This window comes from Lepidochelys kempii, chromosome 8, assembly GCF_965140285.1.
Source record: "Lepidochelys kempii isolate rLepKem1 chromosome 8, rLepKem1.hap1, whole genome shotgun sequence".
NCBI classification, from domain to species: Eukaryota; Metazoa; Chordata; order Testudines; family Cheloniidae; genus Lepidochelys; species Lepidochelys kempii.
This window is the reverse complement of record NC_136387.1, coordinates 103408180-103435384: the sequence shown is the minus strand read 5'-3', so window position 1 is coordinate 103435384 and position 27205 is coordinate 103408180. Positions and strand designations below refer to the sequence as shown.

The 27205-nt window shown below is 49.7% G+C and overlaps 1 protein-coding gene across 2 annotated transcripts in view; it reads right to left on the bottom strand.

The window, feature by feature from the left end:
* PIK3R3 (phosphoinositide-3-kinase regulatory subunit 3) overlaps positions 1–27205 on the bottom strand; it is a 347705-nt gene that overhangs the window by 240984 nt on the left and 79516 nt on the right. For both annotated transcript variants that reach the window (XR_012160507.2, XM_073357839.2), the window contains exons 2-3: positions 24643–24735; positions 21514–21591 (exon numbers count right to left, since the gene is read on the bottom strand). Coding sequence is in view for 1 of the 2 variants with exons in the window: in XM_073357839.2 (XP_073213940.1) it covers positions 21514–21591; positions 24643–24735 (171 nt within the window). In the remaining variant the exon portion in view is untranslated. The remainder of the gene's footprint in view (positions 1–21513; positions 21592–24642; positions 24736–27205) is intronic.

Below are 27205 nucleotides of genomic sequence, written 5' to 3'. Positions count from 1 at the left end.
AACAACGCGGAGCCACTTCGTCGCAATCGGAAATGGGCTCAGGCCGCAAAATTCAGATCACCCCCAAGTTTCGGGGAGTTCGGGTTAGGGCTATTGTAAAATGCAAGGTACATGGGGAGTCCTCTTCACCCCCATTTGTAGCACAGTGAACGGCATTCGGTGAACATGAGAGGGAGCCAATGTAAAACTGGTAAAGGGAAATATTTTTTTGCGCAACACATGATCAGCCTGCGGAATTCGCTGCCACGAGAGGCCAAGAGTTTATCACAGCAATGCAGGGTTGGAAGGAACCTTGAGAAGTCATCAAATCCAGCTCCCTGTGCCGAGGCAGGACCAAGTAAACCTGGACCATCCCTGGCAGGTGTTTGTCCAACCGGTTCTTAGAAACCTCCAGTGACGGGGATTCCAACCTCCCTTGGTAGCCTGTTCCAGAGCTTAACTAGCCTTAGAGTTGGAAAGTTTTTCCTAATAGCTAACCTAAAGCTCCCTTGCTGCAGATTAAGCCCATTGCTTCTTGTCCTGCCTTCAGTGGACATGGAGATCATCGTCATCTTTAAAACAGCCCTTAACATACATGAAGACTGTTATCAGGTCCCTCCTCAGTCTTCCGTTCTCAAGACTAAACATGCCTAGTTTTATTAGCCTTTCCTCATTGGTCCGGTTTTCTAAACCTTTGGTTATTTTGGTTGCTCTCCTTGGGCTCTCCTCAATTTGTGCCCATCTTTCCTCAAGTGCGACTCCCAGAACTGGACACAGGACTCCAGCTGAGGCCTTGCCAGTGCCGAGTAGAACAGAGCAATTACCTCCTACGTCTTACATAGGACACTTCTGTTTCTACACCCCAAAATGACATTAGCATTTTATAACTGCATCACATTGCTGACAAATTCAATTTGTGATCCACTACAGCCCCAGATCCCTTTTAGCAGCACTGGCCAGTTACTCCTCATTTTGTAGTTGTGCATTTGATTTTTCCTTCGTAAGTGCAGTACTTTGTACTTGTCTTTACTGAATTTCATCTGGCTGATTTCAGACCAATTCTCCACTTGGTAAAGGTCGTTTTGAATTCTAATGCTGTCCTCCAAAGTTCCTGCAACCCCTCCCAGCTTGGTGTCATCCACAGATTTTATAAGCATACTCTCCACTCTGTTATCCAAGTATTTAAAGAAAACATTGAATAGTACCGGACCCAGGACTGACCCCTGCAGGACTCCATGATATAAGCTCTTCCAGTTTGCAGTGAACCACTGATAACTCCTCCTGGAGTACAGTCTTTCAACCAGTTGTGAATCCACCATTGTATTTTCACCTAGACCACATTTCCTGAGTCTACTTATGAGAATGGCACATGGAAAAGCCTTCCTAAAATCAAGAAATATCATATCGACTGCCTCCCCCCCACACACATCCATTAGACCAGTAACCCTGAAGGAAATTAGGCTGATTTGCCATGCTTTGTTCTTGACAGATCCATGCTGGTTATTCCTGATAACACTGTTATCCTCTAGGTGCTTAAAAATGGATTGTTTAACAATTCCAGAATTCCAAATAAAGGTTAGAGGCCAGATCCTCAGCTGCTATAAACTGGTGTAAACCCTGTGACTTCAAAGGAGCTATGCTGATTTACGTCAGCTGAGGATCTGGTCTTAGATAATTACATGGACAACGAGAACATCCATGGATACACTAGATAGGGTAAAGGTACATATATATTAGAGGGCTATAAATTCCCCAGCTTCAATGGATCAACCAACCAGTAACTAGTGAGGTTTAGGAAGAAATTCCCCATGTGGGCAGTGAATTCCAGAATTGTCTATTATGGGAGTTTTTGCACCTTCCTCCAAAGCACCTGCCACTAGCCATCGTTGGAGAACTTGAGATAGCATGGGGATGAGGGTCTTTACAAAGCCTAGATGAAACAGGCTAATGGACTAGATGGACCACTGAGCTGATCCAGGCTGGCAGGTCCTGTGTTGGGGCCATTCACATGTCTCAGATCTAGATCTGAGGTTGGATTTAGAACACGCCCGCCCAATCTTTAGAGATTGGGGTGGGAGCACGTGGATCAGGCGGACAGCTACAGGGATGTTCTGATCCCACAAGGATGCTGGGACACTGGCTGGGGGACATTGGGACTTCCCTGGGAAATCCAGCTGCCAGGCAATCCTAGTCACACAGAAAATGTAGCCAACACACCTGGAGAGTGCATGGGAGGGCACTGGGCTGTAGTTTCACAGCTCTCTCTATGCTGGGCACTAGGGCAGCGAGGGAAGCCAGATCCTCCAGTTCCAGAAATACTTGCGCTGGAAGGGAACGTCACCGCGCTGCTTGCCAGGTGGAGCTCCACGCATGAGTGAGCGGTTCTGAGTCCATCCAGCACAGGGCAATGGTGCACCGACCGACACGCTAGCCAGCTCATTGGGAGGGGCTCAACCTTTTGTCCACCTTTGTTTGCAAAATCCATGTCTTTATTTATAGTTAAAAAGTTCTGGAAACTCTGGCCTCCCCTCCAAAAACAAAAGCCAGTGCATCATGGGAGGCAGTATATTCTTATATCCTCCTGGTCCAACTCATCACAGTCTTTGCCGGAGCTCAGAGAAGGGCCACAAAGAATGACTTAAGCCTGGTTCCCTCCATTGCTATGAGTTCTAGAAAGGTGTGCTACTCTAGGGTTCTATTTCTGATTTTGCTGTGGATGTTTGACTGACCCCATGCAAGCCACAGCCTCGCTGTGCCTCGGTTTCCCCATGTATAAAGTGGGAATAACAAACACCCACTCGCTGTGGCGCTGGGAGAAATAACTGACATCTGTAATCTGCATTCGAATCTCCCTGTTCAATTAATAGCATTTCTAGTGGACGGTACGATAAGGCCAGATTCTGTTCCCGGTTCCCTCAGTGAAATCAACAGCACTCCAGTATCGCTCACCCCAACCATCCAAAAATCGGGAGTTAAGGCCCTCCCAAATTATGAGATTGTTAAAAATCTCATGATTTTACAGCCAATACATGTTGGGATCCTTCACTTTCTGAGCCACTAGATTGCATTGTCATGTTTCCAAGTTTTTCCCCGCAACCATGAGGCTGAGAAACTTTCTGACAGACTCACATGACTCCAGGAGCTGGGGCTTGAATAAAAGCCCAGCCAGCACAAGACTCACAATAGAAGGTGAGAGCCAGCCACATTCTCTTGGACCCATTCACCAGCTTTCAGGGCTCAGGCAGAAGGCTTTAACGACAACTGAATGGTGCGCTTTCGATCCCAGCTTGCGTAACTCTGCCCAGCTGCAGCTCTGGTTGCTTAGGTACACCTGAGTGCTAATCCCAAAATATCAGCTGTTGCCTAGCCACAACGTGTGCCCGCTTCTGCAACAAATTAGTTGGTGGATGATGAGGGGAGGAGCACGTGCTGGGACCGGTAGCTGCTCTTGTAGCGTGCGTGCATCTTTGTCGGTGCATGCACGTATTTGCGATTGTGTGGTTGTGCTCCCACAGGCCATACCTGTCCAGGGTCACCTGTATTTGTGCGCATGCATGTGCATACACTGTTTGTGCATGTTTGCATGCGCCTGTGTGCATGTGAAGGCAGGGACATATTTCTCCATACACCTGCATTGCGTGCACACGCGTGTGTGCATGCATATAATGTTTGTGCGCACACATGCATGTGCACGCTCATGCAGGTGTGCACGGGTGAACTTACCTGCCTGCAGGACTTTGGATGACTTCCCCCTGCCCATATTTTCACCCAGGGTCTTCCTGGCTGACATCTCCCCGCACCTCATGGCCACTCGGCTCCAACGGCACTCACAGGGTGCTGTGAGTGTCAGGGTCACGCGAGCTTTTGGGCTGCTACACGCCCGCAGAACCTGCTGCCTGCAATACCAACGCCTGCGAGCCACTGCACTGAGCAGGTCTGGACAGATGTGATGCTGCCGAGCCCTCCAGAACCTGAGTGACGCTGGGGTGGCTGCAGCATCTCCCAATGGAGGTGCTGGTTCCCGCCTATGCCCCGCCGGGCTCCCCGCCTCTCTCCGTTCAGTGGGATTCAGGGTCTCTCTGTTGCTTAGAGGTGACAGGAAGGATAATGCAGGGAAATGTTGCTTTCCACAGCACGCCTGACCCTCTCCAACCCCTGGGCCGCCTGCTGAGAACAATATCGCCCAGCAAACCAGCACAAACAGAGACAAGAGAAGCACACAGAGAACAAGCTGGCTTTGAAAAACAGATCCCTGTACTGAGACACGGAAGATGAGGGTTCAATCCCCAGCTCCACCACAGACTCCTTGGGCTAGTCTCTTCATCTGTCTGTGACTCAGTTTCCCAGTCTGTAAAACCGAGGGGGGGAGGGATAGCTCAGTGATTTGAGCATTGGCCTGCTAAACCCAGGGTTAGGAGTTCAATCTTTGAGGGGGCCATTTAGGGATCTGGCGTAAAAATTGGGGATTGGTCCTGCTTTGAGCAGGGGGTTGGACTAGATGACCTCCTGAGGTCCCTTCCAACCCTGATATTCTATGAGGGTATGAATCCTTCCTTTCTCCCACCCTACATGTCTGCCTTGTCTAGACGGCAAGCCCTTTGGGGCAGGGACTGGCTCTTGCTGTGTGTACGTACAGCCCCCTGATCTTAATAATTATGATAATGAATAAGGAACAGAGATGGGGCTCTAGCCATTCAGAAAAAGATTCTGGTCACCGCATGGTTCTCGCGGGGGTGGGCTCCAGCATTCTGCTTTGGGCCACTGCAAAGACAGGAACCATTTGCAAAAATGAAGTCAGGATTGCAAGCCACTGCCCCTTCTCCCCGCCCCACCAGGTTCAGGGGTGCTTGGAACATCGGGCTCAGCTCTAGAAAGAAGAGGTGGGCTTCTAAGACTTCGTTTGCCTCTTTTCTTTCTGAGACACACTGAGCACCGGCGGCTCCGGACCCAGCTGCTTCAGGCAAGGTGGAGCGGCTTCCCCCTTCGTTTTGACTGAGAAAGTGCATTCGACCCCTGACAAATGCATCTGTCCATTTAAGGGAATGGCCGAGTAAATTCTCGTAATAAAAACCAGTTTAAGCAGCCGCGGGTGGCTCCCTGCTCTTAGTGCAAAATCTATAGCCCTAATTGCCTATCAACTCCCTGGGCAGAATGACATCATTTCCAGCCAATCAGCACACCCCAACCAAATGACAGGACAAGGCCAGGCCTGTATAAAAAGCCACAGATGGGACTGAGGTCAGGGCAGTGATGGGCAGCTGATAGCAGGGACTGATGGGAAATCACTACCCCAGGCTCCACTGGGCTGCGCTGAAGAGGGGGAGAAAACACGTGGGCTGTGGATTCGGGCCAAAGTTCCTCCGCTTATTAACTCATCCTTTTGTGGAACAGGACTTCGGGGCTTGATCCCAAGTCCGTTACGTTCAATGGAAAGCTGCTCTAGATGGACTTTGGCTCAGGCCCAGAGGGCCTTCCAGATAAGCAATAAGAAACTCAAGGGTCTTTCCTAACAGCATTTCTCCACAGATCTATCCTCGCAAGACACGTGGGGAAAGCTGCTTTGCAGTTCTGCCCCAGGGAGAAGGAGAAGAGACACATTTGCAAATTGCATGAGCTTAAATGATTCAAACCGGGACTATGGAAGTTCCTCCTCTTATTATTCTCTCTGTGAAAAAACCCAGCAACAAGCAATCTTAAATTTGCAGACTCAGGCAACGATTCCTCCTGTAGATCATGGAGGAGTGGGGGAATATTTATAAAATATCCAATCGTGAACATTTGTTTGTGAGAACGGTGCCAGACAAACACAGACACACACAAATGGATATTAGTCTGCCGTGAGCAGCAAAACAAAATGACAGAAATACGGGAATCATTGAGAGGCTTTGATATTGACCCAGTAATCCGATAAAAAAAGTCAAGAAGGAGATAGACACACGGAGGGAAGTAATTGAATACCATCTCCATTCTCTTCCAGCTTTCCTTTCTTTCTGTTCTCCTAAGACTTTCCCCTCCCCAAAAACATACAGTTTCCCCCTCCTCCAAAAAAAAAGGCAGATAAAGAGATAGAGCATGTTAAGATGGCATTTAAATAATTTTGTGGGGGGAAGGGAAAAGGTAATGATATAACAATATATGCTCAATATACGATATATTCTTTAATACTGTGAATCAAGATACGTACCTATATGTTGTACTCTCTTATTGTAAGTGGCCCGAAATATCCTGAAATAAATAAAATCATTACCAAAACTCCAAACCCACAAACTTGGATGTGATTTAAGTTGGAGGCTGCGTCTTCCTCTGGGTTTCAGAAGCGGCTAGTGGCCATGACCGTACTATAAATAAGAACAACACAGCACATAAATGTTCAGAGCCAAACCCAAAGCTCCTCTGCAAGTCAGTGATGCTGCATAAATTGGATGGAGGCCAACCAGGTGAGAAACCAGAACAGCCCTGGTCCACCTCGAGCGGCACTAGGCATGTGGGGTTGAGTCCTGCAACAGTCAAACCACACCCAAGCTGTTACCTGCTACACCGACGGTATTCTTGGGCACCACCTACCCAGGCATTGACCATACCCAGCATGAGGAACTGAAATACAGAGAGCAGCTTGCCTATGGGCAAGCAGAAAATCTGCGGCAGAGCAAGGCTTTGAACCCAGGTATCCGGAGAGCTAGGTTCGCATACTAAGGACCATCCTTCTGAAGCATTGTGGGAGTGCCATGGAAAGACCAACCGAACCGCTGCAGCTGCAAACCCCCGGTCTGCACTAGCACTGATAAGGTCGGCACTGACTACCGTGGGAGAAGGCCTTTGCCAGACCTGCTCAGAGGAGGTGCAATTGAACCAGTAGTGGAAAGACCCTGTGCGACATCTGGGGCACTTGTGTGTGGACACACATGGTTTTAGAAGCGTTCCACACATGTGCAAACAGGTACTGCAATACCAGCATTCTCCGGCATGGCATGATCTTCCAAAAAGCCAAGAACATCTGCTGTAAGGTTGGATAAACTCTCCGGGGGATGGGGAATATGGTCCCCTGTTGTTCTGGCTCTACCATTCGACCGAGGAAGGTTCTGCTGCTTGTTTCATTGATACATCATCTCTGAGCCATAGGAACACAAGCCCTGCTCCCATCCAAATGCAGAAGACTAAAGATGCTTCCAACGCCTTGCAACGATGATGGAGCAGAGCGTTGGAAGTTCCATTGCATGGCCCAACATGGAGGCATCGTGGTGTAGTGAACTGGTTTTTATCCTGTGGTCCATGGGCCCCTGGGGGTATGTAAACTAGGTCTAAGGAGCCCATGAAATGTCCTTACCATAGAACAGTGGTTTTCATCCTGTGGTCCGCGGACCCCTGAGAGTCCACAGACTAGGTCTAAGATTTCCAAAGGGGTCCGCAAGTCCATTCAAAATGTTTCAGGGTTCTGCAAATGAAAAAAAGATTGAAAACCCCGGTCTAGTGGTCACAACACACATGAGTGAGAATCTGGATTGCTGAGTTATGTCCCTGACTGTCCGTGATTTGCTGTGTGACCTTGGGTAAGTCACCGCCTTGATAAGTGCCTCTGTTTCTCCATCTGTAAAATGGGGATAATGGAGATCAATCACCTTTGTAAAGTGTTTGGCCATTCTTGTATAAACAGCGATGTAAAAGAGGAGACCCTCTCTTTTTTTTTAGGTATTTCTGTGGCCTGCATTACCGTGGTATCTGAACAATCTCTAATGTAACACTTCTGTGAGGCAGGGCAGTGCTATTAGTCCCATTTTACAGAGGGGAAAACTGAGGCATGAAGAGTCTAAGGGACTCGATCAAGGTGACACAGGGAGTCTGTGACAGAGCAGGGCGTCTCCCAGTACCTAAGCTACTGGCTTTTTTTTAAGTAAATCTTTGTAAAAAACGTGTCGAACTATTCAGTTAAATCCAGCACTGGCTGCTCTAAGGAGCTTTCCATTACTGTCATTACAGCTGCTTGGAAAACTGTATGCAGTCTTGTCGCCATATCAGTCCCAGGATATCAGAGAGACAAAGTGGGTGAGGTAACATCTTCTATTGGACCAACCTCCGTCGGTGAGAGAGACGAGCTTACCCAATGCTCTTGTTCAAGGAAAATGCCCATTCTACCATCTTCTGTCAAAAAACTTTTGGCTTCCCACAGGGAATTTCAATGAAAAAATTCTCTTTCCTTTCTTTCTAAAAAGAGCTTTCAGAATTAAAGTTGTCAAACTTTTCCTTCGCTTTAACGTCAAATGGCATCAACATTTTCCAGTTGGAAATTAGTAAGAAAAAGAAAAGAAAAGAAAAGAAAAGAAAAGAAAAGAAAAGAAAAGAAAAGCTGAGAACGTGGGGGTTTTCCTCAATTTTTTACCTAAAACAAAAACCAAAAAACTTTTCTTCCTCCTCTTTTCTGTGCAAAAACGGGGTGGGGAACAATGTTCCCTCTAATTTTTGACAGGCCGTGTGCCCAAAACATGCCTTCTCTGCAAATTGGTGTGCTTCTGTGCAAACTGGTGTGCGCACGGTGTTTCGCCGTGTGCACGGGGGTTGAGGATCTGTGCACACGCACAGCTTAGAGGGAACAGTGAGGAACACAAAAATCGAAAAGAAAAATCTAAAATACTTCTGTTTCCAAAACCCGAAACAAAAACGACAATTTAAGTCAAAATGAAATGACTTTCATTTTGAACCGAGGATTCCAAATGTTATTTTTTCATTTCCATTCCCCCCACCAGCAAACAGAAACCATTTCTTCTGGAAAACGCCAATTTTTGACGAAAATCGGCCATTCACACAACCAACCCCTACCGCACAGGAGAATTAACTCCAAGCTCTCTGCTTTCCCTCCTGCAGCCTATTGTGGAGATGCATTAGCTGCTATTGTAGGGAGTAATTGCCATAAGCGGTTGATGACAGCAATCAGAAAGTTTGCCTTGCCGTTGTGACAGGCCAAATTATTTTACAAACTCCTTCAGCAGCCATCCTGGCTGAAGACCCATAATCTTCTGTGATTGGTTGAGAGGCTCCACTCACATCAAAGACAATGGGAAATCATGAAGCAAGGCGTTTAAATGAAAACCAATTGCAAGAAGATTATCCCCTTTTGGGGGAATATTTCAAGGGGTGGAAAGTGACATGATGACAGATCCATTTAGCTGCCGCACGCCACTGAAGTACAAATTAACACCCCCCCAAAAAGGAAAAAAACCTCACTACCATTAAGAGTCTAATGCCCGATAGGAAAGTTTGGAGTTTAGGCAAAATCCCCATGTTATAACTGGTAATAATCCTTTCCATTTATCCAGCCCTTTGCAACCGGGGTTGCAAAAAGGAGTCTGCACAATTACGCCCATTTCACAGCACAGTTATGCAACTTATCTGAAGCCACCCAGGGAGAAGCAGAGGCAGGGATGGAATGCGGCTCCCATCACACCTTTGGCACAGAATCAATTATTTGTATATGAGTAGCCTCTGGGAGGCCCAGTCATGGACCAGCGCTCCATTGCGTTAGGCGCTGTACAAACCCCCCAGGTGCCTTTCCTCCAAAGATCCCAAAGCTCTTGCCACACATTAAGGTAACTTCTCAAGGCTGCAGCCTCGTTACGCTCCTCATGTTAGGAAGAGGAGCTGGCACGAAAGGGACTTTTCAAAGTTGTAGAACGGGTCTGTGGGAGAGCCAGGGCTAGAACCAACGCCTCCTAAATCCCAGCCCTGTGCTCGCTCGTGTGAATGGCTCACGAACGAGCCGCGGGGAGTTGGAAGCTGTGGGTCGGGCTCCTTGATTCAGTTGAAGGCTGGGCTTTCAGCGAAATGAGAATATTTTGCTGAAAGTGTCTGTTTTCCTTGAACATTTTTTTATTTTTATTTTTTGGTTGGAAAACTGAATCCAGGAAATTTTCATCCCCAAACCAATTTTTTTCCCCGGTGGCTTTAGACCACGTTTTTCAGGTTTCGTTGGTCAAATACTGAAACAGTTTCAGTTTTCAATGAAAAGTTGAAATTTTCAGTGAAAAAGTCCCCCATTGTCTGACCACCTGGAGTTCTGGGTTCTACTCCTGGCTTGTTAGGCCCACCTTCGGCAGTCACTGCCTCTCCGTGCCTCAGTTTCCCCATTGGCGAGCCAAAGATAAATGCTATTGACTTGATGCACACAGGGATTGCTGAGATAAATTATTTACTGTTTGGAAAAGTGGGTGGAGATTATCAAAGGCACCAGGGAAGGGCAAAGTTTCCCCCCCCAATCCTCACGTCCCGCTTCCCAGGATGCAACACTCTCACCAGCTCACTACCAAACAGAGCTGTGTTTCCTAAGAAGCTGTTGGCACCTGTTGCTTTTCCCACCCCAAAGTCCCAAGCAGAAAATCATTATTTCCCAGGAGGGAGAGGAATAGGCTGCAAGAGTGATTGAACTTGAGGTCCCTAAAATAACGAGGAGCCCGGTGGCACCTTAAAGACAAACAGATTTATTTGGGCATAAGCTTTTGTCGGTAAAAAACCCACTTCTTCAGATGCATGGAGTGAAAATGACTTCACTGAAGTGGGTTTTTTACCCACGAAAGCTTATGCCCAAATAAATCTGTTCGTCTTTAAGGTGCCACCGGACTCCTTGTTCTTTTTGTGGATACAGACTAATACAGCTACCCCCATACTAAAATCCCGCTACATCTTGGTTTCCAGGAAAATCGGTTTGCAATGGGTAGTGCAAACCACTTCTGGGGGTGGGGCTTCCGACCTAAGGGACCCCACCCGCCAAGGATGAAACATGGCAGAGTTTTGGGATCAAGAGGGGGTGGCATAGAAAGGACCCAGATCCTGCCTCTGGAAATGCAGCTCGCTACACAGGCTCATACCAGCACTTACTCTCCTATGTGCTGATTGCAACCTGCAGAGGAAAGATGGGGATGTGGAGTGGCAATTTCGTGGGAGGTGGTGTTTCATTTCATTAACCGGACAGAATGCTGCTGGAGCAGGGCCCTGCCGTGCTCCCAAGAGGCAGAGCCAGCCAGCCTTTCAACCTGCAGGATCCAATCGGATTTTATGGCTATATTCAGCTTCCTCTGGAAAGTCTGACTCACTCGGAACAGGCTTCACTTTTCCCAGCAGGCTCAGCCTGATTTGCTGCTGGTTCCCCTGCTCCAGCACGAGGCATGAATAGCTCTGAAGCCTTTATAGACCTCGGTGGCCCCATCTGGCGACTCATACCCCCACCTCCTCCCACTGACACAAGAGGAATCGTGAGTCACCCTCGCCGCAAAGATTGCACAAGAAATAACTGTTCAGGAGAGGAGCCGGACACTTGTCAGAGGGGTCTGTAATGTGATCTGGACTGTAAATCACAAGAAGAGAGCCAGCCCAGGTCAGAAATGACGGTGAGGGGCACAGGATCAGAGCCAGTCCAAGACACAGACCATGGCGATGGCATGGGATCAGTGCCAGGCCAGGTCAGAAACTACGGTGATGGTCACAGGATCAGAGCCAGCCCCTCGCCCTCAACCTTCTGCTAACTCCAAGCTTCCCCTGCCTGATTCATGAAATAAATCCTATTGGCTGCACATCCCCAAGCCCTTGACAAATGGAGATACTTCCCTTGATGCTGGAAAACTGTTTTACCGGCCCCCGCTCCTGCACCAGACGCTGGCAGAGGCAGGCTGTAAGGGCCTTCTCCTGGTCTTGGTTCATGGGGCGTGTTGCCTTAGGTGCCTTCAGCACTTTAGAAGCTGAGATGGTTTAGGCCGATTTTCACCAAGGCTGTGGAGAGCCCCCTCCACAGAGACACCTGTTCTAGCTCTTCCTACAGCAAGGGACCCACGGCAGCTGGGAAGACCCAGCACCAGCTCCCTGGATGGCAGCGGGGAGAGACGTGGCTGCAAATTACCGTCCTCCAGGCTCTGCTTGGCATAGCAGGAGGACGATTACGTGCACTGGTGCCTGCAGGAGCAAAGCTGAATGGAATTGGTTTGCCCAACTCCATTATTATGAAGGGCTTGGGGGCGGTGGTGGAAAATACACATACGTTCAAATAAAGGAGGCTAGAATTCAGAGGAGTGTTCGGGCAGCAGAGTTTCCAGGACTTGCAGATGACGACTGGCCCTGAATCAGCTGACAGATTGAAGTCCCTTTCATGGGGGGAATGAGGGTTTCCAGAGGTAGTCACCGGGGACTAGGAAAACAAACTTTGGCATTTCCCCTTCTGGCAAATGTGGCAATAAGGACGACGTCCACCCAAACGGGGTGTGAATCTAGCGTGGCTTCCCTCCGCCCAGTCCAGAAGCCAGCCTCTCGATCCTGGTTTCAGCCTCGCCAGGAGATTCACTTAACACACACTGCAATCCTGTCTGGGCTACCAAAAGCGCTGCATTCCAACACAGCTGTGCAACAGCACTGTGGATTATCACAGAGGGCAGCTGTGATCTCCCGTGGATGGAGCACAGGGCCGGGGGCTCAGCTGTGATCTGCCGTGGATGGCGCACAGGGCCGGGGGCTCAGCTGTGATCTGCCGTGGATGGCGCACAGGGCCGGGGGCTCAGCTGTGGTCTCCCGTGGATGGAGCACAGGGCCGGGGGCTCAGCTGTGATCTGCCGTGGATGGAGCACAGGGCCGGGGGCTCAGCTGTGATCTGCCGTGGATGGAGCACAGGGCCGGGGGCTCAGCTGTGATCTGCCGTGGATGGAGCACAGGGCCGGGGGCTCAGCTGTGATCTGCCGTGGATGGAGCACAGGGCCGGGGGCTCAGCTGTGATCTGCCGTGGATGGAGCACAGGGCCGGGGGCTCAGCTGTGATCTGCTGTGGATGGAGCACAGGGCCGGGGGCTCAGCTGTGGTCTGCCGTGGATGGAGCACAGGGCCGGGGGCTCAGCTGTGGTCTGCCGTGGATGGAGTTCTGCACTTTCCCCAGGGGGACAACAGGGACCTCAATGCTCAGCAGTAAAGTGCTCTGGGATCTATGGCTACCAAGCGGTTGTTATAAGAAGGGCTCTTTTCCTGCCTGGGTGAAGAGACAAGGGCACATGGTAACTATCTGCCAGAGCAGGGCTTTACTCTTGCTATTAATGTTAATCGTTTTACTGCCCAGCCTAGAGTTCCCAGTCAGGAACAGGGCTCCACTGAGTGAGGTGCTGTTCTAACACACAGTCAGAGACAGGCCCTCACAGTCTCAAGAGGCAAAGAAAAATCGCTGTCTCTACCCAGAGACACAGAGGATGTGTCTACACTGCATTGTAATCTGGGTCGGGTGGGACCTGGGCTTGTGGACTTGGTGTTTCCAAAGCCCACGCTTGAGCATCCACACTGCATCGTAAACCTGGGTTTACAATCGCTGGATCCAGGTCTCGCAGCCAGGCTAACGCATCCACACTGCACTATGCAGATCTTCTGACGCGGCTCTGCGTCTTGACCTGCATCCACACTGCAAAATGACATGGCTTGGACCCACTCCCAGCAGGACTCAGGTTCTGACCCACCCCCTAGCAGGATCCTAAGTGCTTGTTGATCTGAGTCAGGCTGATTTGTGTGCAGACAGAAGGGGGGTTGGGCTCAAACTTGAGTCAGAGCCTGGGTTTAATGTGCAATGTAGACACTAAGTAACTCTCCCAAGGCCCCACAGGGAGTCTGTAGCAGAGCAAAAGATTGGACCCAGATTTCTTGACTTCCAGTCCAGGGCCTGAACCACAAGACCAGCCTTTCTCTCAAAATCAAGAGAGAGCTAAAACATGGTTCATCAGCATGCTTTCTTCTAAACACATAAGCAAGAAAAACCACCCTTTTCCCCCTTTTTTTAAATTCCGTGGTCTAGCAGGGACATATGCATCCACTGCACTAGCTATCAGGATACACTAATCACAATCAGACTGTTGCACCACAGAAATCCATGGTTGCGGTCCTTTAGCTCAGAGATGCAAACCGGAGTGGGGAGCAAGGGAGTTGGTGGGGATCCAAGTTTCGTTGATCCAAAGTTTGGGGTAAGGAGGAGTTTTCTGACAGTCCGGGTGTCGGCTCAGCCAGCAGTCACTGAATCTACATGGTTCCATGACTGTTTAAACCTCTGCACAGTTGTGTTATTTAAAAAACAACACAAAAAGCCCTTTATTAAGGGCAGCTAGTTGCAGGAAGAAGGAGCTTGGCAGAGATCAGCTAGGCCAGCAAGCGGGAGCAGAATCCAACCAAAGAGACCCACAATTATATCAGGCACCCCTAACTATTCCCAATCAAACGGCCAAACACAGTGGAAGGATTTCACATGAGTCATGCAGAGCCATAATTACTGCACCTGGTGTGTGCTGGCGACTGACAGGGCTGGGTGCAAAAAGAAAACAGGCTAACCTGCAATGTATTTTCCGCCCCCCCCCCCCCCGGTGCCAGGCGAGCTATCTTTAGAAAGCCATTTCCAATCAGCAGCAAGCTACGAGGAGTGGGCAGAGAACGCCGAGCCTGTGCTGGCCGGCTTTCTAAACCAGCAGCTTTGTTTCCAGAGCCAAGTGGAGACGGCCGGTTCTGTGACGCGATACAATTAGGATGGGGAGAGAAAGGCTCTTAATACGGGGCGGGGGAAGGGAATGATTTGGTGCAAACATCTCACTGGAAACAAAGGAGTCACAGCCCAAGAGCGCCGGGTATTAAGATTTGAGCCCCGATAAGCACGCACGCAAACAAACTCCCATCCCTGCCAAATGCCGCCTTCTCTCTTGAAAATCTGTCTCCGTCCTTAACGTTTGGGGCGGAGAGGAGAGGCTAGCTGTGTATGGACCACACGGCTGGCCAGCGGAGGAGTGACATGCTTAGGCTAGAGAAGGTGGATCGGGAACTTCTGGTCTCCCTGTCTTGGAGCATCTGGGATCAGTCCATCAAATGAAAAGGTGTCAAATTCAAAAGAGACTGTGAGGCTCTGCGGGGACAGGACTAGAACCCAGGTCTGCAGGAAGGCCCACAGTGCCGCGCTGCTCCCTGGCAGCCATGTTAGGACAGCATGCATTACCCCACAAACCCTGTGGAGATAAACAGCACAGGAAGTCCCGCCTCAGAAGGCTGGACTGACAGCGTCCCTCAAGGCCCCTGATTGGTCCAGGTACCCTATTTAAGGAGGAGTTCCAGGAAGGGTCCATGCAATGAGCTGGGCTCCTGCTAGCAATAGTGACTGATCTGCAACTTGGCTCACTCTTGGCCCCCCAACCCCAGCTCCAGCTCCAGCTCCAGCTCCAGCTCCAGCTCAGCTCAGCTCAGCTCAGCTCAGATCAGATCCTTGGCTTCTGCCCATGAGCTCCAGTCCCGATCCCTGGCTTCGGTACTTGGCCTCTGGCTTTTACCCAAGAATTTGGTGCTTAAACTCTGACTCTGGCGATGGACGCAGGCCTGGGGCCTTGAACTGTGCCTCCATCCCTGCCCCCTAGAATCACTACAAGGACCCTGAGCCCAGTCCCAAACTCAGGCTACAGCTCTATGACTCTGACCCCAGTTCTGACCCCCTCCAACCTAGGCCCCTGGACTCTGGCCCCTGACTGCCAGACACAGATACAAGGAAACACTTTTTCACACAAAGTGTGATTAGACTGTGGAACTCACTGCCACAGGATGCTGTTGAGGCCAAACATTTAGCACGATTCAAGGAGGAATTGGATCTTTATATGAAGGACAAGAATATTCCAGATTACCACAGTTAATGCTAACAAATTTTGGAAGTGCTATTAAACCTCATGCTTTGGGGTTTAATCCAATCTCTAATTAGGAATTAGGAGGCAATTTAATGTGTGGGAGTGTGTGGGGAGGGGAAATTATCCTACATCTGCTACTGTGGGGTTCTTACATTGTCCTCTGAAGTTGCTGGTGTTGGCTAGGATACAGGGGTATATGGACCTCCGCTCTGATCTGCTCTGGTAATGCCCTTGTTCCTCATCCCATACAACCAACCATGAACCAGTGTGAAAAGCTAGGGCTGGCCTCAGAAGAATAACAGGAGATTCTGTGCATGGCTTTAAGGGGCACAGTATTATCACCCCCATCCATCTACCTAGCCACCCTGGGCATGTTTACCAGGCTCATCCCAAGAGCACACGTATGGAGCAGAGGCCAGTTGCTGACAGGATTCATCTCCTTTGCTGGCGAGATTAGCCCAGAACTCCTGCAGGGATCTCCACCTCCCATGACAATGTATTGTCTCCCTGTGCACCAAGCCCTAGACAGGTGTTGTGGATCATTAACAAATAGCATTACACCTTTGGAGAAACTCATGCCAGCACACAGGGACAGCAAGAGACCTACACATCATGTGGGGATATTTTCCTGGATTGGGGCCTGTTCAAGATAGCATTTAAGCGCATGCTTACCCTTAAACCCACGCTCAAGTCCCATTGAAATCAATAGGATTTAAGTACATGCTTAATATTTAGCATGAGCTAAAGAGCTTTCCTGAATACGGGCTTTATTTCCCACTTGATCCCTATTCTGCTGGGATCAGGCTCTTAGACGGCAAGTCCTCTGTGGCAGGGACTGTGTCATTTCTCACGCCCTACCCTGTCCCCCAGCCACAGGAATCCATCCTTGCTTCATAAAATCAACACACTAAAATATCACGAACACCATCCTTGTTGATAGTCAAGGAAGTTTGGGGGGGTAGAGGGGGAGGGCATGGGGGAGGTGTGGTTTATAATATAACAACATCTGTTCCCATAAGAGTCTAGATAAGGATCACTGAACCTAGCACTGACATGCAGCCACCTTTGGGTGTTTTAACAGGACACACAGCTAGACAACACACCAGTCCGGGGCGGGGGGAAAGGGGGAAGAAAAATGCTGCGTCCAACCAAGCCATAGGAGGGCAGAATGGACTCACCAAAGCTGGAATCTGGTCCGAACACCAAGGCCAACGTTCCATCTAAAGGGGGGGTCCAATATTTGATGCTATTGCTGGGCCTTGGCATTTGGGTCATTGTCTTTAAGTGACACAGCGCCCCCTAGTGCCATATTGGGGCACTACTTGCATAATGACTCGGAGGGGCAAACGGTACAAATGACACTCTCTGCACCACCTCGGTTTCCCATGGAGCTCGCCCATCTGTGTGTCGAGCATGGCCAAGCTCGGCTCAGATCTGCTGCTCTGAACTGGAAGGACCCCCCGGGGCTCAGGCTAGGGGAGCCCCCCCACTTATCACAGCAGCTAAGTCTATGCCAGGTGGGAACAGCCTGGTTTCCAGCAGACAGCAGGGAATGTGGAAGAATGACTTGACTGGGTGCCTGTAGACAGGGTTGCCCCAACCCCACCTCCTTAATATGGCTGTGGGAGTGGATACCCCCACAGGCCTCCTCTATGGAGACCCGAGGGCATCACAGCTAAGATGCAGCTTCGTGCCCGCGGTCAGAGGGAGCTGACCCCCATGTGCAGTAAGGTATCTTAATTCCCCGTGGCAGGGCACTTTCCCTGTCCTCCCGTCTCTGCCACACCAGGAGCCAGGGCTGCTCCCCTCCAGGCAAACCCCGTGCCCGTCTCTGCCCCTGCTAGGCCGCCTTGCAGCTGGTGAGGTCCTTTAAACGCCTCTCCCCCTTTACGGACTTGCTTCCTGGTTGTGCTAAAAAGCGATGAGCTCATGTGGCTTTATATAGCTCTTCCATCAACTCCCTCTCCATAGCAACGCGGCCTGGCGCGACAGCTCCTCATGGGCCTGGGACGTCAGGAGCCCGGCAGCGGAGCCCACCCCACCCCCCCGGCACTGCCGCAGCGCCACCTTGCCAACAGCCAGGCCCCGTGGGCACAGGGTCAGCAAGGAACGAGACCCAGGGAAGGAAGCTTTCCCGATACAACTCCCAAGCCTCAGCCGTGAGGCGGGGAGCCCACATGGAGCCAGCGGCTGGGCACTGCCTGGTACCACAGCGCCTCCCTATGGACAAGTGGGGATAGAGGGTCTTTTTTAAAAAAGAAAAAGGAAGATGCCTGGAACCCAGCTTGGAAATCTGGCCAGGAAGGGCTGGGTTGAGGGGGCGGAGAGTATTTTAAGGTTAGGGACACCAAAAACCAGTAACAAATTTAAATAAAGGCACCACCCAAGGATTGTCAACTCCCACTGGCTTCAATGGCCCCGGGGTGAAATTAACCCCCCCGCCCCCTCGGGGCCCAGGACCCAAAGCAAGCTCTTCTGCAGTACTGAAGCTTGGTGTCATTGAGGAACCTTGGCACCGGTGGGGGCTGGAGGGGGCCTTCTGTTGGCTCTCTGCACTGGGGTGGGCGTCACCCCAGGACTGCTGGCGCCCCACTGCCCCCGTCCCCCAAGGCCCACCCCCAGCCTACAGTTCTCTCCCTCTTTCCCAGATTTTGCCATGGTGCTGTGCTATTCTGTCATCTGGGCATCCTGCGTGGGGCAGGGACCCCATCTGCCTCGGTCCCGGGCGTGCCATGCTGTCTGCTCTGGCATTATGCAGATAACAAGGGTGATTGTATTTCTTTCAGAGATTTCCTCGGGTCTAAGGCCAGAAGGGACTGAGCTCCTGGATAACCCAGGTGTCAGATTTCGCCCGATCACGCCTGTGCTGGGCCCTATAACTTGGGTTAGACCCAACCATTCCAGGCCTCAGGGGACTGAACTTGTGGGCCACAGAGAGGCCAAGATGCCACCAGTGCCCGAGGCCCAGGCAGCGGCAGGGCACTGATTACATGGGATATGCCCAGATGATCCTAGCAACTGATCCGTGCACCTCACTTTAGAGGAAGGTGAAAAATCCCTAAATTCCCAGCCTATCCAATCTGGGCGGAAAATCCTTCCTGACCCTAAAGCTGGCAATCAGTTGGACTCTGAACATGTGGGCAGAGTCTCTGAGCCACATCACAGCAGTGGTCCACCTTGAAGGGGCTGTTTGCAATTCGCTGTCCGCCTGGAGTCTCCTAATCTTTCAAAGCTTTGATGCCGAGCCTGGTTTTTATGACCTAGCCTGCCTTGCCTTTGATCTTCTGAGCATGGGCTCAGGATAAGGCAAACCGGAGTCAAACCTCCCCTAGCCTCTCCATTGGGAGGGCTCTTCCTAGCGTCACTGCTGGATCACCGGCTCGTGCTTTCTTGCACCAGGAGACCCCATGTGTGGGGTGAATCGAGGGGACAGTGCAGCTTCCCAAGGGGTGAGGAGGAGGGGAACTGGAGGTAGGACAGAGACTGCTCCCCCTTCAGGGAGCAACTGGGAAGTTTGGGGCTCTGGGGGGCACTGAAAAATATGGAGAAAAATCAATTAAAAATTAACCTTAAAAACCCTCCTAAGAAACTACTGAAAACAAAAATGAACAGAGAACAAGGAAAATAAATGGAAGAACCAGTTCCTCCGCTGGTTCCTGCGCCAGCTTCAAGAGAGCGCTGCTGATTTACACCAGCTAAGGATCTGGCCCTAAATACAGAAAGAGGAAGAAAAGTAACTATCTCCAGGCCTCGTCTTTCCACTGGTTCCCAAACCGGTCTGCAAGGCACACGCTGCTGCTCCGTGGAAAACCAGCTGGTCTCCCCACTCTGCCGACTTAACACCAGCTTCCACACTGGAAGAGAGGATGGCAGGATTTTATCGGAAACGTCCTTCCCTCTCTGCATCAAACACATCAGGAGGGGCGCATGGGCTAGTGGTTCTGACTAGGGCTGTTGAGAAAATATTCCATATTCTTTGTGGCGGGAAACAGATCATTTTCCTGTTTTTGTTTAAGAAAAAGAGGGTTTTTTAACAAGTTTTTTTTCTGGTGATGATTTTTGCTTAAGTGGGGTGAGGGGGGAAACGTTTTGATGGAGATTTTTTTTGTCAAAAATAAACGGTTTAGTGGAAAATTTTCTGTCACTTCTGCTCTGCTAGCTGCAGCAGTGGGAATTCTGGGTCATCCTACACCTTGCCCGGCTCACGGACTCACCGTGTGATCCCGAGGCACATCAAGCTCTCTCAGATACTTCTATGGCCACCATCGCCACAGGATCTGAGCACCTCCCAACCTTGACTGGGTTTATCCTCCCAACCCCCCGGGAGGCAGGGCAGGGTATTATCCCCATTGTACAGATGGCGGAACTGAGGCACAGCGACACTAAGCGCCTTGTCCAAGGCCACGCAGGAAGACTGTGGTGGAGCAGGGAATTGAACGCAGGGTTCCTGACTCCCCAGTACTGCACCATCTGCAGCTACAATTACCACGTGCCCTTTCCTTTCTGGTATCTATCCAGCCATACCTAAGGCCTAATCTTCAGGGGTGCTGAAAACTGGGAGCTGCATCCAAGAGGAGAGGCCACTTTTGAAAATATAGGCCATGGCCCGTTTGCTCTTCAGCTTACCCAGCTACAGAATGGGTAGAATGATGCTGACCAACTCCTCAGGTATCACATGGGCTGAAGACTTTTCCCCAACTGTCACTGTGGCGCACTGCCTGGAGGGTTACTCCAACTAATGATGACTCTACACATGCATGGAATATGCAACATACTTGGGAATTTTACAGATTTCCCCAGCATGTCCTGGGGGCTCCCACACAGGTTCAGCCCGAGATCTGAGAGTCAAGCTGGGCCCCATCCGACTCGTGGGTCGCCACTGGTATTAAGCAGTCCGCATTTGGCACTCACCTAACCATTCTGTAGGCTATGTGTGAGTCAGAAGAGAATCCAGCTCCCTGTCCCAGATCCGCATTGGCTCTGCTGATCTGACTTGGAAGGTGCCATGGTAACACAGCCATTCTTCTGCCCATACCCACGCTTTTGATTTTCACTTTCCTTTTAAATGGCTTCCATCAGCCAGATCACGGCACATCACTGTCCTGACAGACCATCCCAGGGAGTCAGTACACAGCCTCTTCAAGAAAAGGAGGATTTGTGGCACCTTAGAGACTAACCAATTTATTTGAGCATGAGCTTTCGTGCTCTTCAAGCAGGATCTACAGTTCCCTGGCCTCCCCTAGGCTAGCGTACATGCAGAGCTAGCTGTCAGGAAAACTAGCTTTTTACTTTGAAACTGAGCCCATTTAATATGAACGTTACTGGGGAACAAACATGGAGCACCACAACGCCGTTGCTGTGGCATATAATTGCACTGTAAGGATGTTACATAAATAGAAAGGCATTATAACAAAATTCCGTAGACATTTAGGAACTTCATGGCCATCACTATGCTGTGTACAGCATGGCCATTCAGCCCTTTCCAGCCACAGCAGGGACACAACTCAGATCTTACTGCTTCAAAAGCAAAAGCCCTTAGCATTTGAGCTACAGGGAAATCTCCATTCGCTGTCAGCAGTATAGGGCCTATGCCATACACACCGCTAAGCAGTTGTGATTCTAGCCAGTAGGGGAGAGTGGTGGCTTATTCCCAGCAGACAGTTCATTACAGCATTCTATTCCGATCACTGCTTAGGACTCTTCTAATGATATTGCCAGAACTCTAGATCCCAGTGCTGGAAACGAAAAGGTGGCTCGCGGATACACTGCTTATGCGCAGGGAGTGCTCCTGTAATGAACGACCCTGCTTCTCCCAGCTTCGCACACACCCGGTACGAAGCATCTCTGCCCATCGGGATGAAGGAGGGAACAGCGTGATGGTGGCTTACCTGTCAGAAGAGCCTGTTTGAGCTCAGGATTGCTGAAGGAGCCAGGAGGGGCTCGGTAAAGAGCCTCATTGTCGATGCCTTTGAAACCAAAAGGGAAAACAGAAATCAGAGTCAAGAATTCCCCCTCCAAAGCACCATGCAAACAAACCACGTTTTAATTCAGATCTGCTCAAAGGGCCCGACGCACAGATGGGGTCAGCATTACAGTGACAGGGTCATCTTGTTTTGTGGTCTCTGTTCCGCTATCAATAGCCTGCAACCTTAGGTGTGTGTTGAGTTGTGTTGTGTTGTGTGTGAGAGCGTATGAGTGAACAGTGCCCTCTACTGCATGGAATCAGAACTGCACCACCATGTGTCAGAGTTGGGTGAATAATCAATTTTTCAATGTGCTAGCAATTCCAAAAATAATTATAACCCCCCCCCAATAAAAATTGTTTTGCGTCGACCCAAAATTTTTTTTTTTTCAAAATGTTCGGCAAATCAAAAAGTCAAAACAAGATTTTGTTTCTGGCCAACCTAAATGTTATGCTTTGACAAAATTAAATGGTTTCATTTTGATTTTTACCATTTTTGACATTTTGGATTGCTTTTAAATAAAATTACAAGGAAATTTTGAAACGGAAAGTCATTTTGAGCTGAAAAATCCAAATGTTTTGTTTTTAAAGTGTCAAAATGGAACATTTTCGGGGTTTTTTTATTTGTTATAGTTTTTTATTTTTACTGAAAGAAATTTGCAAAATTGACTCACATTTGCCTAATATTCCAATGTAGCTGAATCTGTGGTTCTGTGCAAAAACAATTTCTCCGAGCTCTAATCATAAGCCTCACACAGCTACCTATAGTAGTGTGGAGGCATACACAGGGCCGTTTCTATGACCCAAGCTAATGCCTATTATAGGGCTGGCCAGTTCAGATGTGTTATGTGCCTACGAGTGTCTCTCTTCCTGTTACGAAAGTTAGATCTAGAGCTGGATAAAAAATGGGAAAGATTTTTTGTGTGTGTGCAAAATATATGAAAAGCTAAAAGCACTTTTCCTTTTTGCTTATTCAAAATTTTCACACACACAAAAAGTTACTTAAGACTTTCAGGTTTGGGGGCTTTCCCCCTTTTCTTTTCTTTTCTTTTCTTTTCTTTTCTTTTCCTAATGCCTTCTTTTTTTTCATTTTACCAGAGGAAAAAAGGGAAAGTCAAAATCTGAACATTTGTTGTTTTCAGATTTAATTAAAAAACCCAGAAAAATACAAAAACCCTCCTATTGGGTCCAAAATGTTCATTTTTGGAAGAAAATGGCCCTTTTGATTTAAAAAATTAATTACAAATATTCAGAATGACTAATTATATCCATGTTAAGGGGCTAATCCATCCATCTCTAGCCCTCCGACCTCATCCGAGCTCCCTTTTGACAGAGCAATTGGGACTTCGCTAGAGTTGGTCTGAAAATGGGGTTCTACCCACAGAAAATGGTGATGGGGGAAAAAATGCATTTGTCAACATTTTTCAAAGAAACGTTCAATTTTTCAGTCAGAAAAAAAAATCAAAAACTAAAATATTTTTATGTGGAAACCCTGCTGCCATGCCTCCGGGGAGTAACAGTTTGGGTGACTCCTGCTCCCATTCTCCTCGATTGACTGAGCTCCCTGATTGGATTACCTCTCCCATGATGCACCACTGTTTCTCCTTATGGTGAAGGGAGGTGGTAGCATCATGGGAGACACTGGCCCTGGTGTATTATGGGGGATGTAGTCCAGCTGGGTATCCCAACCCAGGGAGAAAAATGGAAACTCACTGAACTACAACTCCCATAAGGCACTGGGGGCAAGATATCTGAATCAAAATATTTCAGTTACTTTTCATGAAAACGGTCATTTAGCCAAAAAAAAAACCCCAGTGTCCATTGAACAACAATTTTGATGGAACATTTTCCGCCAGTCCTAGACTTTTCCGAGAAGGGGGATGGATGTTCAGAGAGACTCCGCGTTCCCTTTATGCGCACTCCCTGCTGTAACGAGCGTCCACAGGCCCCTCTCTTCCCCAGCCAGATAGAAGTAAAGCCCCCTGCAACGCTATGAGCTGCACAGCTTGCCAGAGTCCTAACGGCGTCTGAGCCTGACATTGCTGGTTTCATGCGCAATTATTCTCTCAGCTCCGCTATTATGGCTCAATGTGTAACATGCAGCTTCAGAGGAGACCAAAGGAGAGCTGCAAAGGGTGCTGACGTTCCCTGGGTGCAGAGACTGAGCCTCATGTTCTTACCCTCCACCATCAATGTGGGTTGTCAACAGCCATGCCCCCGCTTGGGGATGAACCCTAATTCAGCAGTCAGTGACAGCCATGCTCTGAACCAGCTGAGCCCAGTGCTAAACTGCCCCCGGCCCCTGCAAACTGTCTGCATGTGGGGCTTGCTCTGGTTGCTGGACCAACAACTGCCAAGCGCCAGGCAGAACAAGGCCGTGGTTGAACCATGACGGCAAACGACCTGTGCTCATCAACAGACATTAAGTACCAGAATCACCCCCAACAACCAATGCCTAGCATGGCTGGGGCAAATATGGCAGCCCCCATCTCGAGTGATGATAGGGAGTGAACTGGAGATTTGAGCTGAATCGGCAAGCCGGCAAGCCTGTGCAGACCCATCTCTGCTGTGGATCGGACACAGAGGGGTGGACCCTAGCCTCCAGGTACTACAGGTTTCCCTGTCCGGAGCAGACAGGTTTTTGTTGGTTTCACTTTAGATAATGCTACCCCACAGGTAATCCATCCTCGAGATTCCATAGCATGGCTTGTGCAGGTGATTGTTGCATATTTCAGAATGGTGCTAGGGACGGTTGCAGTCTGTGTCACTGTCAGGCTGTAGCCTCGTTTAAAAGGTTTCAACCACGTGCAGTCAAATCCTGCTCTCACTCCGGCATAGATCTGGAATAGCTCCATTGAAGTCAGTGGAAGCGCACTGGGTAAATCTCGATTTTGGTCCCCGGGGTGGATGGGGCCCGTTTCTGATGGTCCGTCATGCCGCATCAGCAGGGAAGGAGTGTGCACATGACACAGGGAACATGCATGCCCAATGCACGAATTTGACCCAGCTGGAAGAAATGTGAGGAGGTGCCCAAGGGAACATACCCCTGACGTACCTTGGTTTTCCAAAGCTTCAATGAGTCTCATTACAACCAGAGGCGCTTGCTCAGGGAGTCTTAACTCTGCAACCTCGGCCTGCCCAGCGGGTCCTGTTAGAGAGACAGATGAGAGACAAATAAAGATGATTTACCAGAGTGGATCTCAGTGCTTGTCAACAAGGCAATTTGGCTGGACGGCAGCTGTGGTGCAGTTAAATAGCATATTCAATCTCTCTGATGGGCCAGTGCCTGGAAAATAGGGGGTGATAATGAGCCAAGCATGTAATTTGCAAAGAATCATGTATTAGATGGATTGCTCCTCTTTCCCACTTTGCTAATTGCACGCAAACAAACAACAGATTGTCTCGGATTCCTCATTTGAAGCCATCTCCAGGGACTTGCTCCCGTTAATTCCGGGGTCGTTATGCAAACATGCCAGCTGCTGTGGTCGGGCGTGCAGGTCACGTGGTCTCTGTCTGTTTCACAATTGGACGGCCCTAACTCGCGGGATCAGGTTTCCACCGGGACTGCTGCTGCTGGGGAATTTGAAATTTGCAGCTCCCAAGCATCTCCTGAGAGTCCCATTGTAACCACAGGAGAGGGACACATTCGCAGCCTGCGGCGAGCGAACACAGGCTCTGGCTACATGACAGAGACCATGTCAGCATAGCTCTGCATGGCTCCACCGTAACCACAGCGAACACCGACGGTTTTCCTGACAGAGGGAAAACGCCACCTCCCCGAACAACATTAGCTCCGCCGACAGAAGCACTCTTCTGTTGGCGCAGCTGTGTCTACGCCGGGATTTTGTCGCTTGGGGTGTGGTTTTTTCACACCCCTGACGGACACAGCCATGCTGGGATCTGTTTTAAGGGCAGCCCAAACCACAACCAACACAAATTCCTTTGAATTCCCTAGCCTCTGTTTGCCAGAAGCTAGGAATGAGTGACAGGGGATGGATCACTTGGTGATTACCTGTCTGTTCATTCCCTCTGGGGCACCTGGCCTTGGCCACTGTCGGAAGACAGGCTACTGGGCTAGATGGACCTTGGGTCTGACCCAGTGTGGCCGTTCTTATGTTCTAACAAATGTTAATGGGCGATTTTCCCCAGCAGCCACCCAAGTGCTAGCAGTAACTTTGGTTCCCCATTCAGGTAAGGACTCTTCCCCACTTGCTCAAATTGTCCTTTGAGCAGCCAGGATTACTGCTGTTTTGATGGTGCATGATGGGCCCTGAATATTAACGTATTATTTCCGCTGCCCTCCCCCACAGCAATTTCAAAATCGGAATTCAACTGGAATAGGCCAGCACCAGGGCACCTCCGCCTCCATTCATGGGGACGAGAAGAACTGCCCCCCTCACGCACTATACTTACACCGATGCCACTTTCCTGCCAGCCATGCTGGAGCTATGGTATTGCTGATGATCCTCAGCGCCACCGGGCCTGCAGGCTAGTTCTAGATTTGCCTTGGGGTTTGTTTATTTATATTTGTTACGGGGGAGCCTCTCGTCCTAAAATCTGCATGATGCCTGCACCTGGCCATTGGGTGCACTGCGTAGGCCCCTGGTTTGTCGCTCTAGTTTGCTTGCGAGCTCCTTTTTACAGGAAACGTGTCTTCTTCTAGACTTTCTGCCAAGTGCACCCCCGACGCCCAATACAGGAAGGAAGAACCATGGCCCAGGTCCTCAGCTGGAATGATGCAGCTAAGCTGCATCGACTCAGCGAGAGCCGTTTTATTCCTTGTGACCAAACCATCTGTTGAGCCAATGCGTCGTTATGGTTTGCAATGACGCACCAGTTAATAATGAGCAAGGCAGGGCTGTCGGGGTAGTTCTGAGGATTCGGTTGGTGGTGTTCTTCTCCCTGAATGAATCCCCCGATGTGGTGTTTGGGAGTGTCACGCTGCCAGGCATTTCACTTTCCAGGCAGGATGTGTAAATAAGCTTCTCTAAGTACTCTCCACACTAAAGACCCCTTGACACATCTCCAGAGAGCCAGGGGTTTTAGCCCAACGGGGTTCCTTTGTTCCGCCTCTCCACGATCCTCCACCATGGCTATGTAATCAGCTACGTGGAACAGTCTTCTTCCTCTCCTAATATTTATATAGTTTTTCCATTTACAAAGCACAACCCCAAAGCTCTAGGCACCATGCCAGCAATTGCACTGACAATCAGTTCACTACCACCTAGCAGTGTGACAGGAGAGGCTGTAAATGGACCAACAAACTCCCCTGCATTCCAACCAAACCCCCATCATATTGAGCCCTATAGTATCACAGGATCTGCCAATGCGCCCCTCAGCCCCCCCCCCCCGGATTTATCTCAGAGATTCACACGTTTCAAAGTCAGTAGGGAGCACTATGATCATCCAATCCAACCCCCTGCTTAATATAGGCTGGGGGGGAATTGTTCCCTGAGATTTCCACACACACACACACACACACACACACACACTTTCAGAAGAGCTCAGCTTCCAGTTCGACTGCCCGGATTTTTACCTTTTGTCATTTAACTTTCTTTTAAAATCTGGCCACAGTAATTTCTACTGGACCTTTATTTTAAAAGACATTCTGGTTTCCA